The 13,596-nt window shown below is 41.3% G+C and overlaps 1 protein-coding gene across 3 annotated transcripts; it reads right to left on the bottom strand.

Annotated features, from left to right (window-relative positions):
- Positions 1–1,374: 1,374 nt before the first annotated feature.
- Positions 1,375–11,321, bottom strand: LOC111954243 (mitotic checkpoint serine/threonine-protein kinase BUB1). 3 transcript variants are annotated; one of them, XM_023973809.2, is made up of 24 exons: positions 11,123–11,321; positions 10,857–10,916; positions 10,141–10,479; positions 10,025–10,068; positions 9,828–9,916; positions 9,669–9,715; positions 9,391–9,575; positions 9,022–9,158; positions 8,391–8,920; positions 8,150–8,196; positions 7,917–8,036; positions 7,578–7,694; positions 7,258–7,339; positions 7,074–7,149; positions 4,928–5,096; positions 4,646–4,715; positions 4,265–4,481; positions 3,704–4,175; positions 3,502–3,602; positions 3,138–3,299; positions 2,667–2,824; positions 2,266–2,443; positions 2,068–2,174; positions 1,375–1,896 (listed from the first exon to the last, which is right to left on the bottom strand). In XM_023973809.2, exons 1-24 carry the CDS (start codon positions 11,143–11,145, stop codon positions 1,701–1,703), a joined length of 3,726 nt encoding a protein of 1,241 aa, XP_023829577.1. In that variant the 5' UTR covers positions 11,146–11,321; the 3' UTR covers positions 1,375–1,700. The 3 variants fall into 3 exon arrangements, with proteins under 3 accessions (XP_023829577.1, XP_023829578.1, XP_070292050.1); XM_023973810.2 differs by having other exon boundaries at positions 3,704–4,103; XM_070435949.1 differs by having other exon boundaries at positions 7,258–7,334; positions 7,579–7,694.
- Between the last annotated feature and the right edge of the window lie 2,275 nt (positions 11,322–13,596).

Below are 13,596 nucleotides of genomic sequence, written 5' to 3'. Positions count from 1 at the left end.
CTCACACACGGGACATAAAGGGAAAAGTGCTCTAAAGTCGAGTTTCTTGTTTTCACTTACAGACATAATTCCAACGTTAGAAACTAGAGAGGTGTTTTTCTATCCAATAGTAAAGAATAAATATCATATGTACACGAGCAGAATTGAGTAGGAGGCCGTTTACATTGGATCACATGTGCTTGTCGCTAAATAGAACGCCCACCAGTGGCAATAACATCCAACCATCAACAACATTGAGTACTTGTTTGAATCAAACATGGGTATGGTCACATGTAATGTGCACACTTACATTTGGTTCTCTGTTAGATACAGGGATTTCCGCTAGGGCCCTTGGTGGCTTTGCATTGTCCACCATAGCAGCACTAAATGGAACAGGAGAAAGCACATATAAATGGCTGTTAATAAATGTCCTTGTGAGAATTAAGAGACGGCAAAAAGAGAAAGGGATGCCAGGGGAATAAATGCAATGCTTCACTGCATTTCTCCTTTATGTCATTCTCATCTTGAAGAATGGCGAAAGGGACTGCACTGCGGGGCTTGCTGAATGAAGCGGCGCCTCCATTACACTAAACAACAAAAACATTTATAGAAAGATCATTTAATCACTGTATGTAAAATCAAAAAGGGCGACCCGCCATTATGTGTCGCTTTTATTGTCTGTTGGCTTTAACCTCTTATTTATTTTTTATTTTTTTACTGTAAAATGTGATGCGATTTTTTACATGCACTTCTGAGGGAACTGTACTGTAGAGGCACAGATTGTGGTAATTACATATGTAGCCTGGATCCAAACTGAATTGTAAGAAAGCCTTGTCCAAAACAGAACAGATCATAGGACACCTCCTGGGCAGGACACTAGCCTATCACAGGGGTTCATCACCCAATCCATGTCCTTAATGCCGAGCGCCAAGCAGAGGCATCGGGTTCCATTTTAAGTCTTCGGTATGACTCGAAACTGAATTGCTCCAAAGGGAAAAAATTACATTTGTATTTTGTATTCAAGTATTTTGTGCTCATTTCGTACATCACTTCCTTAATTTGTTTTGATCCGTTGTTCTGGATGAAAAGTAGTTTTTGATTGCTGTATTCTGCTGGTGCATTAACCTAGCTACTATCATCAAACATCTGGCAATAGGTACTGAAACATAAATAATTGCCTTGCCTTCATTTATCTTGCATTGTAGTATCAAGYGAATACACAACTATATACTGTGTTAATATCATATACTGTCCTTAAAATTGCACACTAAATTCACAAACTAGAGCATGTTGCTCAACTTCTTGAACAAGGGTGACACCTAGTGACATATTTCTGCATGAAGTTGGAGCCAAAAGAAATTCAAAGGCCATGATAAACTACACTTGCAAAACAGAAATGTTTTTATTTTTATTCTTTACAAATGAAAATACACCATAACATCTCCAACCTCACAATTTCTGTTATTTAAATGGACAAATGGTTATCACTAAAAAACATAAAAGGTTATCACAGTGACCGGACCCGATCTAAGGTCAATCTTTTGTATTTACAAATGGACTAGAAATTCGACATCGCAGTAGTATCCATCCAGGGTCGTGTTCATTAGGGTTGTTCATAAAGTACAGATAGTATCTCCCAAGTTCCACTCAGTTTCAGACCGCTTTCTTTAATTGTATACCTACTGAACAGGACCCAGGATTAGAAAGGTTCTCAGGGAGTTCTATCTCCGTGCCTTCCTGCTCTCTAACAGCTGGATAACCAGGCGGGTCTTCAGCGACGGCAGCTTGTTGCTGTAGTTCTGTTGGAGCACAGTGCTCAGTCTACTGCGCAGGCTCTGCAGGCAGGGCAGGGAGCTGCAGTCAGGTACATTCAGCAGAGTGTGGAAGAACTCTGTCCACAGATCACTGTGGGGATTTCTGGAGGAGAGAGACAGACATGGGGAATGGTAATATAGTGTGAATTTTAACTATTTACGGTGGAGTGGAGAGATGTTTTCAAAATCAAAACAAATATATTCAACGAGTTTGAGAGCAAAAAATAAGTTGTGGGTTGTGTAAAAAACAACCTCTCCTACTAAAAAGGGTTACCTTCTAAATACTGCATTTGTCTTCCACACGCCACCCTCCTGTGTCACTTGCATGTATGTTCCAAAAATCATGCAGTACACCGTTCCAGCTATTCCAAAGTAGTCCGTCTAAAACACAAAGAAACTTAATATCCTCAACAGGTATTATCAGACATCCACCATCATTACAGGAGCACGCACACAAACAAGCAATCTTTACCTGGTAGTTCCATGGTCTCCCACTCTGCATCTCTGTACACTGGAAGCCAGAGGTCATACACTTGGTGTTGAAAGCCGTGCCCTCTGGGAACAGAGTCATGTCAATGCTCTGACCCAGGTCAATTAGGGAGAGGCCATGATCCAGATTATCTTGGTCAAAAGACTTGTTCTCCAGGAACCTAAAGAACAACAGGCAAACAATMAAAACAGTTAAGAGGAGACATTGGAAATCCCTGGTAGAGTACTGCATCCACCCACTATTAAATAATTGGAAGGAAAATACTCAAAAATAAAAAAAGATGTTCCTCACTGAAATGACACAGTTGAACATATTGAACATAAGTTTAGCATTTGATACAGGATTCCTATCGGTCTGCTTTACACACTCAGGGACGTCACTACCTCTCTCCCAGCAGGAAGTTGTCTGGTTTGATGTCAGCGTGAACAATGTGGATATGGTGCAGCTGTTCCACCATGTGCAGGATGCAGACAGTGAAGTAGATCACCAGAGGCTGGGGAATCACCTTGCCACTAAGGTTCTTGTACAGGTTTACAGCATTCTAGAGGGGAATAATAAAACATGTTTAACTCCTTTCAGTGCTCTGCTGTGGCCTCTCCTTGGGTGAATCACAATAATATTTCCTTTCTCCTATAGTGTAAACTTGCTCACTACTTCCCACAAATCTAAAAGCATTGGATTGGTACAGAGGGAGAGGGAGTTTCCACTATATTTTTTATACCAGTCCTTTCAAATCAGTGAATGGAAGTGAAACATTACACACTTTGGGAAGAAAGGGATATAATTGGGACGTATCCTTGATCTTTAATTGCTCGATAAAGTCTGGTGGGTGATGAAGAGGGGTTACTACCCACCAATAGGGTGCCACAGGTGTAGAGCTCGCCCAATAGCACGCTACCATTCTGGAAGAGGTGGGCAGAGTGGATGTTATTAAAGAGGTGGCGCACGCTGGGCTGCAGCCGGGCATTCAGCTGAGAGTTGATGTAAAACTCCCACGGATTGGCTGGTTTCTGCACCTATAGATCAAGAAAGACACATTCAAGCATTGAGAATCAATCATCCAATAGTAGCGCATTAATTGTGAGGGCCAGCTCCATATAAACTTGCCATGTTCTCTGGCTTTAGTAATGGCAGAGGCAAAATAATTACTACTAATTTTATTGATGGGTCAGGGGAGTCAACCGTTATAAATTAATATAAAGTCAAGATCCATCTTACCTTTAAAATCATCTTCTCTGAGGTGTTGAGGTCAGTTGCCTGGTAGACTGTGGCAAAGGCACCCTGTCCGAGTACACAGTCAACCCGTAAGGAGCCTTCACCTGTGTGATGACCATCAAAGCCATTTTCAGATGTCATTTTTTGGGGGGGTGATTTTTTATGTCACTGCTTGTAAACACACAAAGATAGACGACTTTCTTACCAATCTTGATGGTCATCTTGGGTGCAATGCTGGGGACTTTGCACTGCCAGGTGATGAAGTTAGGCTGTGAGGTGAGTGGCGTGGACAGCTTGGAGAGCAGGGAGGAAATCAGCTCCTCATCCCAGGGGTCGGAGACCAGCTCTACAGCCGCTGCCCCTTGTGCTGCTGGACTCATGGGCACATCCATGTTCACCTTTGAACCTTGGTCTGGGCTTATAAGAATATCCATGCCATACCTCACCTCTGGAGCTGGGCTCATAGGACTATCCATTCTGAACTTTGATGACGACTGGAATGGACTCATTGTTGTTGCTTTCTCTGGACAAGTTGGAACATCAAAGTTGGATTTGAGGGCATAGATCTGGCTCTTTGAAAGGAATGCTTCTGCCACAGGTGCACGCTGTGGGAGAGGAAAAGCTGGCTTTAAGGACTGCTCTGGGCTCACATAGACATCCCAGTCTGGCTTTGAGGCCTTGGAAGGAGGGCATAGGTTAAGTCCTGAGATTATAGACTAGTACTAAAACACTTGAAGTAGGCATTCTAGAGTTAAGTCACTACCACCTCAGCATGGGTCAGGGGGGCAGTCTGGTCTCTGAAGGACAGTGCGGCCGGGGCATGATGCTGCACTTCAGTCATGGAGCAGGTAGCCAGGCTTCGCTGGGCCAGGGCTAGCCCTTCTCCCACGATGGTGCCCTGCTCAGCAAAGCCCTGAGCTCTCATAGAGCACTCCGTGCCAGTCTCAGGTAGCCCATCAGGTGGGCTCTGCTCTATGATAGGGCTGAGGAAGGAGGTCATTATCACCGCCATGGAGGCAACTACATTGGTTTGACCCACACACTCTTGACTACACATCAAAAACATAGACCAACAAACATTCAACATAAACACATACAGTACACTGCAGTTACCGGTAGTCTACAATAGGGGGTTACTGGTAAGTACCTGAGTTTTGTGGGCTGTCGTAGGAAAGGGACTTCTTCCAGACCCCCAAAGCCTCTGGGTTGATCATGTTCTATAGGGATGAGAAAGAAACAAAAAAAAAGGTAAAGTACTTGCTATAGACAGCATTGTTGTTCTGAACTACAGACACGTTTTGCCAGGTGAGGGCATTTGATTTTTGAACAGCCAAATGGCACACTATTCCCTATATAGTGCACTACTTTTGACCAGAGCCCTATGGTACCAGTTGGGATGCATCCTGTATAAGCTCAGACAGAGGACTACCTTGATCCTGCTCAAAGTCCCAGGAGTAAGGAGCTTTGTTTTGGAAGGGCGTGGAGACCAGGTGAGCCGACAGTGAAAAGTCTCTGGTGCTGTTGGGGCAGGCGGCCAGGGAGTTGTAGCGTGCTTCCCACATAGTGCTCTCATCTGGTATCAATTCCGACGGAGATTCCTGATAAAAATAAATAAAAAACAAGCACACACACGAAACGATAAAGGTTTGCATTGTGTACTCAACTTAAAACCTTTCACGAGTCACAAACCCGGATCCGGGATCCCCCCCATCACAAAAGCTGACTAGCATAGCCTAGCCTAAAGTTACAGGGATATCATAAAATAAATTGTTCATGAAATCACAAGTCCAAGACACCAAATGAAAGATACAGATCTTGTGATTCAAGCCATCATCTCTGATTTTTTAAATGTTTTACAGGGAAGACACAATATGTAAATCTATTAGCTAACCACGTTAGCAAAAGACACCACTTTTTTTACCCCACCATATTTTTTTACTGCATCAGTAGCTATCACAAATTCGACCAAATAAAGATATAAATAGCCACTAACCAAGAAACAATTCTCATCAGATGACAGTCTGATAACATAATTATTGTATAGCATAGGTTTTGTTAGAAAAATGTGCATATTTCAGGTATAAATCATAGTTTACAATTGCAGCCCCCATTACAACTATCACTAAAATGACTAGAATAACTACAGAGACCATCGTGTATTAGCTAATTACTCATCATAAAACATTTCTTAAAAATACACAGCGTACAGCAGATGAAAGACACAGATCATGTGAATATAGCCAATATGTCAGATTTTCTAAGTGTTTTACAGTGAAAACACAATATAGCGTTATCTTAGCTTACTACAAGTCAGTCACACAGTAGCATTGATTCAAGCCAAAAAGAGCAATAACGTTATAAACCACCAAACGCTATTAATTTTTTCACTAACCTTCTCAGAATTCTTCAGATGACAGTCCTGTAACATCATATTACACAATGCATATAGTTTGTTCGAAAATGTGCATATTTAGCCCACAATTCGTGGTTACACAACGTGTTTAGTGGGCAAAAAATCAAGCAATCTGTCCGGCGCCATTTTGGAAAGGCACCTAATCTTATCAAAAACTATTCATAAACTTGACTAAAAAAATACAGGTTGGACAGCAATTGAAAGAGAAATTAGTTCTTAATGCAATCGCTGAATTACATTTTTAAAATTAACCTTACTGCGCAATACTGGGTACAATACAGGGTGCGATAGCGCAACGCTACATGGAAAATAATGGCGTCTAATACATTTTTCTTTTTCAACAGAACAACGTTTATCAGCATAAATAGTACCTACTATTAGCTGAACTCCCATCAGAATCTTGTGAAAGGTGTCCGTTGGCCAAAAGAATCGTTGCTGGGTTGGAGAATGTTTCCCTCGACGTTGTAATTAGCATACAGAATGGCATTCGAGAGAGAGACACCCACGTTTCTACAGCGCCATGGAAATAAATACCTGAAAATCGCAATATACTGACCTAAACTGGGATAATTCGGTTCAAAATAACAAGATTATGATGTCTTTAAACGCCTATAGCGAATAAAAACAGAGCCGGATACTTCTAGGAGCTAAAACCAGACGGTCTAAAAAAGACATGCCAAGACCCTCTTTGCGTCAGCGCGAAGTCCCAAAAGTCGGACAACCTCCGGTGCCAATCAATTTAAAAACTTTGGGAACTACGTAGAGACGTCATTTCAACTCTCCCTATTCGCTAACAGCCAGGGGAAGGCGTATGCAGTGCATCTCAACCAATAGAAGACAGGCAAAGTTAAAGACAGGTCTCAAAGCAGATGATAAAATTTCCCATTCTCACACAGACATAGGAAAAGTGCTCTAAGTCGAGTTCTGTTTCACTTACAGACATAATTCCAACGGTTTTAGAAACTAGAGAGTGTTTTCTATCCAATAGTAAGAATAATATGCATATTGTACGAGCAAGAATTGAGTAGGAGGCCGTTTACATTGGATACACATTTGTGCTATGTCGAAATAGCACCCACCTAGTGGCAATAACCCAACCATCAACAACATTGAGTACTTGTTGAATCAACATGGGTATGTCACCATGTAATTGTGCACTTACATTTTGTTTCTCTGGTTTAGATACAGGGATTTCGGCTAGGGCCCTTGGTGGCTTTGCATTGTCCACCATAGCAGCACTAAATGGAACAGGAGAAGAACAATAATGCATTGTTAATAAATGTCCTTTGAGAATTAAAGAGACGGCAAAGAGAAAGGGATGCAGGGGAATAAATGCAATGCTTCACCTGCATTTCTCCTTTATGTCATTCTCATCTTGAAAGATGGCGAAAGGGACTGCACTGCGGGGCTTGCTGAATGAAGCGGCGCCTCCATTACATAATACAACAAAAACATTTATAGAAAGATCATTTAATCACTGTATGTAAAATCAAAAAGGGCGACCCGCCATTATGTGTCGCTTTTATTGTCTGTTGGCTTTAACCTCTTATTTTTTTATTTTTTTTTACTGTAAAATGTGATGCGATTTTTTACATGCACTTTTGATTTGATCTACAGTCTGAAACAAAGGTTTTGAGAAGTTCCAATCAGATGGGAATTGAATTACCCATTCTCTGGTAGCCAGCATCAAAGCTCTTCTCCGCCTGATGTGGATGCATTGGCATGCTGCGGAACTGGTCCTCCAGCAGGAGGGTTGGAGCCTGGAACATGTCCATGATAGCATCTGGAGGTGAGGGTAAAGAGGAATGAGATACTAAGGACTCCATTGGTTGTACCGTCTTTCCCATACACAGGTATGGTAATAGAATATATCCACCAAAAAAAGGGACTGGGTGTAGTAGATAGCACCACAGTGGTTTTTCTGCATTTTAGACATCTAAATCACCAATATGTAAACACAACATGGTTTATGACTGAGTCATCAATAAAAGTATGCATTTATCACCAAGTGCCTCCCGTGTGTTGACTGTGGGGGATGGGAGCACCCTGGACGGAGTGGCTTGCACCAGTCCCAGAGAAGTGTTAGGAGTGATATGGGACACGTTTCCAGTCCCTCCCTGTGACACTGCCAGAGAGAATAGGAGGTGAGTGAGGGACGGTGTGATTAAATAATCTTTTAATTCCCATACGGATTCAAATGAAGGGGATAACGGGCCCAGGTTACGATCCTTTACTCACCATCTAATTTCACCTCCGACTCAGGAGCTTCACTGACAGACACCTCACTGGAAAAAAACAAAGAAGAGATTAGCTTGGAGATGAGCGGCAAATTAATTAAAAACAGATTAATTAGCTTAATCTCTGAGGCGTTTCACTCTGACTAAGCAGTGGCATAAGAGATGTAATTAAGTCTGGTTGGGAACAATTACACATCTGAAAAACCAGAACCAATCTGGAGACATGACTCATTATCACTTACTGATGATCACTGCCATTGTGCTGCTGGAAAATGCTGCTGAGGTGAGAGTGACCACCCTGATTTGGAACTCCACCAAGCTGCACGTCAGATCTGTAGGCTGCTGGCTTCTGTGGGGCCGACCCAAATGGCTTAGGGTTTTGTTCTGGTTGGGGCTGAACTAGAGAAGCTTGTAGAGAATATGCCTGGGAAGCGACTGCAAATGGTTTTGGAGCTTTTGTACATTCACCCAAGTGACCCATTGTTGCTTCTGGCATGTGGAGGGAGCGTCTAAGGGAGGTGTTTACCTCCTCCAACTGTCCAGATGGGGAAACGGATCTCTGTGAGCGCAGTGTGTCTGTAATGGGAGCCCTGAGATGGTCGCACTGAAGGTGTGTCTCAGATTCCCTAACCATGCCTTGTCTGGGGTCCTGTCCACTGTTCAGTCTAAAGCCTGGAGTGAGTTTGATGCCGAGGTTGCTCGAGAGTATAGGTTGCCTTAAGGAATGTTGGAGGAACTCAGGATTCAGATCTGTTGCAGGTGTGCAGAGTGCCTGAAACAGAAGTGCCCTACCAATGTTAAAAAAAAAAAAGTGTACTAGGGAAACTATAACAGAAACGACTAAAGATAAAAAGGCAATGTGTTTTCTCTCACCTGCTGCACTGGTAGAGCACTGGCGGTGCTTCCCTGGCCTGTAGACCTCACACAGAGATTACTCTCCAGCTCCTCCAACAGCCGGTTCATCCTCATTACCTCCTCCTCCTGCTCTCTAACCAACCTCTGACGTTCCTCTGGTTACAGAACACAAAGAAAACGTTGGTCAAAACCCACAATTAGCCCTGTGGTAGTGCGTTATGCAACCAGTTGTTAATGCATTTGATTTAGATGAAGGGTGTCTGTAAAGGATATCATGTGGCCTGTTCATATCGATGTCCTTGACTACACTAAAATCCAGCCATGCATTTCTTCTCTTTAGAGGAGTGTGATGGAACAGAGCTGGGTTAAGAAGTCATATTAACCTACCAAACTCTCTCCGTTTCTTCTCTTGCTTGCGTCTCACAAAGTATCGTCTGGCTCTGACCTCCTCGAAGCATAGTTCAGACCCATCGCAGACGAGGTCTTCCGTACGGTACATCGACACTGTCTGCAGGCTCACAACCGGGCCTTGATTGGGTTTATTTACCACCACATTTTCAGACCGGGAGATTCTGTGGTAGAGTAATTTCATTAGAGGGAATATAATGTAACGTTCCGAAAATAAGGGACAAGAAGAAGTATTGGTATTCTGTCTAGTGACTTACATGCGAACAGTTCTGTCTGTAGAGAGTTGGTACAGACGTTCAGGGTCCTGTGGCAAAAAAAAAATCTCATATTGGTCACTTTTTATGAACAACACATGAGAAACAGCCATTAACCAATGTATACCAAGTTTGAAGCTACAAAAACTGTTAGTAACTCACTGTGGGCTGGGCACTCTGTGGGCTGGGCACTCTGTGGGTTTGCAGCCGATTTACCAAGTTGGAATTCTGAAGAGGATTCCGTACAGCTTCTGTTTTCATAAACACAGGTTAGATAGTGGATACATTAGTTTCCTTTGATAATTTCCACAGCCAAAGATCGGGTCCAGAAGGAAGAAATGCACACAAAACAGTCTCACCTGAAGCCCCTGCACCACTTCCAGAAGTCCTGGTTTGGAACATTCTGTGAATACATTAAAATGTATCAACAATAGAAACTTCAACATGGAAAGGTAAACACAATACTTCAAGTTACCTGTATTGCTGAAGGACAGTGTCAGTTGGCTTAGCTTGGTTTTCCATGGCTCTCTGGTACACGGCATCAGCCTGTTGAAGCAGGCCCTGCTGCTCAAACTGTTGAGCCCACGCCACATAGAGGACTGCATCTCTGGTGCCAATGCCCTTACTGTATATGTGGCTGTATAGTTTGATGGGCTCATTGTAATAACTTGCACATTTAATGCAGTAGTTTACGTATCGAATGTCATTGGTATAACGCTCTTCTTGGAGAAATCTTTGTACTAGACGATCTAGCACAAGAGACATCGCTTTGGAGTCTTCAGCAGGTAATCTCTTCTCTAGATATTTTATAAACCTGAAATAATGTAAATGTATGGTAAAGAGTTACACACCAACACATTCAAGCTGGCCAAAAAAACATAGATGACTAATCACAATCACTTGCTTGATCAGTACTTCGATTTCGTATTTTTTTACAGAGTTATGTTGCTCTTCATTGTCTACTTTTCGTTGGTGGCCCCCTCTGAAGGGCGACAGGTAGCCTAGTGGTTAGAGCGTCGGGACAGTAAAGGTTGCTAGATCGAATCCCCGAGCTGAAAAGTTAAAAATCTGTTGTTCTGCCCCTGAACACTGTTCCCCGGCAGGCCGTCATTGTAAGTAAAAAGTTGTTCTTAACTGACTTGTCTAATTAAATAAAGGTTACACACATTATGCAATGCATCGACAAGTTACCTGTCCCATGGATCGAGTGGGTCGTCTCCAGTATAGTTGATTAAACTTTGCTCAAAACTCCTGTAGAACCAAAACATTTGTTTAAAACCCTGGTATCAAATAAACATCTATAACTATCAAATGTAATATTATTCACACATTTTTGGGAGAAATCATTACTTAGTTAGGTAGTTATCTTATTTGCAATAATTAGCGTTAGTTGGTTGGGGAAAATCAACAGTTAACGCGTAAAGTTAGCTAGCTCGTTAACTAAATTCGGAACTTACTGTAAATGTGAACCAACATCCATGGTGTACTGAACAACCAATTTTATAACAATACAAATACGAGCAATTTACAAGCAAGTTAAATTAATGAATTAACAAAATATCGCTCCGCTAGATTCACAGCTAGCTAGTTAGCTTAGCTGGTACATTTCAAATTGCGCGCTTAGCTGGTACGTCATCAGTAAGCACGGCGATAAATCCGAATGGAGCAAATCAGCGCCCTTGGAGCGAGAAAAACGCGATTTCAATGGCACTTTCGCCAATGTTTGAATCGGCTGTTTTGAATCGTGTGATAATATGAATATAAGTACTTCACGAAACGCTTACAGGATCTCTTTTATCTGCAAAGTCCAACTTGTTAACTCAGTTAGTGTGCTGGCGAAGTTCACTGGAAGTAAGACTATTAGCAATACATCTGCAGTTATAACCTAGCGACAGATAGCTATTGACATTAGTTGTCCGTCCAATCGTCACTTTTAAAAATGATATGTGAAATAATATTAAGCCAAAGTAGAGCACCACGTGTTAGCGAAGTTTGCTTGCTTTCCAAGCACCTTTTGCAACCCAGAAACATTAGCTAGAAGGAAAAACTAACGGCTGTATGAATTAACTGCTGCTACTGACGAATCTGACTTCTGAAATTCGACAACACTCGTATCTGACTACTGAAATACAATTTACATTACATTAGCTGCCTATGCTATATTTGAACATGCACAATAAATGTACATGTTAACAGGCTATTCTTGTCTTAATGTCTTTCAGGGGACTGCAGACATGGAAAAAAATGCAACTCCTGTAAGTCAATTTAACTGCTGCTAGTTTTGTGAAATAGTGTGGCATAACATTAAAGTCTGTATGCAAAAACAAGACAACCTGTAAGAATATACTCTATTTTAACAGCTGCTAGTTTTGTTGAAGATTGTATTAAAAAAGAGCGACTGCTCCTAAAAGCAACTTTAAGTTTTGATAACGGCCTATGTGTGGCATCGATATGAGTCAAACATTTATTTTTGTGTAAATATAATAATTTGTGGTCAATGGGCATTCCTACTACCCAGTGCCTTTTGGTAAAAATGTATACAGTATTTGTTTTATTTTCTTAGTATTCTATCACAAAAAGGACACGTTTGACTTTAAGAAAAACATTGGTCAAGCACATGAATCCTAATATTTATAGGCAGATTGTTCAAACATGGACCTTGAGGTATTTCCTCCCTATTAGAGACAATACTATCTGCAAATGTCTAAGACCTCAAATTTAGCTAACTCTTATCATATACAGTTATGTTTATGTTATGTTTATTTAAGTCAATATAAAACAATGATTATTGAGTGAAATATGTTATTTTCAGAACCAGTGCTTTATTTGCACCCTATTTTTCCAAACAAGAATAACAATAGAATTTTGACAACATTATTTTTAGTCGAACCCTTCTATCTCCACGTTAGCACAAAAATATGCATGACATTTGATGGTGTTAAATTATGATTTTAAAATACTGACCTAACTGCGTTGAATGAAGCATAAGAGGGTGGAAAGCAATACCACTGTGGAAATAACACTACTAATGAATACAAGATTTAAACAATTAAAGGTATTCTAACTTTGGCATAATTTTGAAATGGTTGAAAAATACCTGTAATAAGAATGAATATTGTACATTAGTTTACTTAACTTTCAATTGATTATTTTTTAAATATTTTTTACCTGTCTTTTTAAAAACATTGTCAACCTTCAGTTTGTAAAATATGAAAATAGAGTATTTATATATTGTTGCTAGCTAATATTATTACTAATTGCATTTATATATGCATTACAATTACGTACAGTGCATTCCCGGAAAGTGTTCAGACCCCTTCCTTTTCCCCCCGTTATTCTAAAATGGATTTAAAAATGAATAAAACTCAATCTACACACAATACCCCATAATGACAAAGCAAGAACAGGTTTTTTGCAAATGTATTAATAATTTTAAAAACTAACTTGTTTACATAAGTATTCAGACCCTTTGCTATGAGACTCGAAATTGAGCTCAGGTGCATCCTGTTTCCATTGATCATCCTTGATGTTTCTACATGATTTGGAAAGGCACACATCTGTATAATGTCCCACAGTTGACAGTGCATGTCAGAGTAAAAACAAGCCATGAGGTTGGAAGAATTGTCTGTGGAGCTCGAAGACAGGATTCTGTCGAGGCACAGATCTGGGGAAGGGTACCAAAACATTTCTGCAGCATTGAAGGTCCCCAAGAACACAGTGGCCTCCATCAATCTTAAATGGAAGCGGTTTGAAACCGCCGAGACTCTTCCTCGAGCTGGCTGCCCGGCCAAACTGAGCAATCGGGGGAGAATGGCCTTGGTCAGGGAGGTGACCAAGAACCTTATGGTCACTCTGACAGAGCTCCAGAGTTCCTCTGGAGATATGGGAGAACCTTCCAGAAGGACAAGCTTCTCTGTAGCACTCCACCAAT

Source organism: Salvelinus sp. IW2-2015, linkage group LG28 (assembly GCF_002910315.2).
Source record: "Salvelinus sp. IW2-2015 linkage group LG28, ASM291031v2, whole genome shotgun sequence".
NCBI classification, from domain to species: domain Eukaryota; kingdom Metazoa; phylum Chordata; class Actinopteri; order Salmoniformes; family Salmonidae; genus Salvelinus; species Salvelinus sp. IW2-2015.
The sequence above is the reverse complement of the archived record's forward strand: the minus strand, read 5'-3'. Positions and strand labels throughout refer to the sequence as shown.

Bases quoted from the DNA above. Each gene is read 5' to 3' on its own strand.
- LOC111954243 (XM_023973809.2), bottom strand. From the start codon at position 11,145: ATGGATGTTGGTTCACATTTACA. The intron at 9,917-10,024 runs GTGAGACTGTTT...TTATGAAAACAG, and splicing joins AAGTGGTGCAGGGGCTTCAG to AAGCTGTACGGAATCCTCTT. The intron at 9,159-9,390 runs GTAGGTTAATAT...TTCTGTAACCAG, and splicing joins GAAGAAACGGAGAGAGTTTG to AGGAACGTCAGAGGTTGGTT.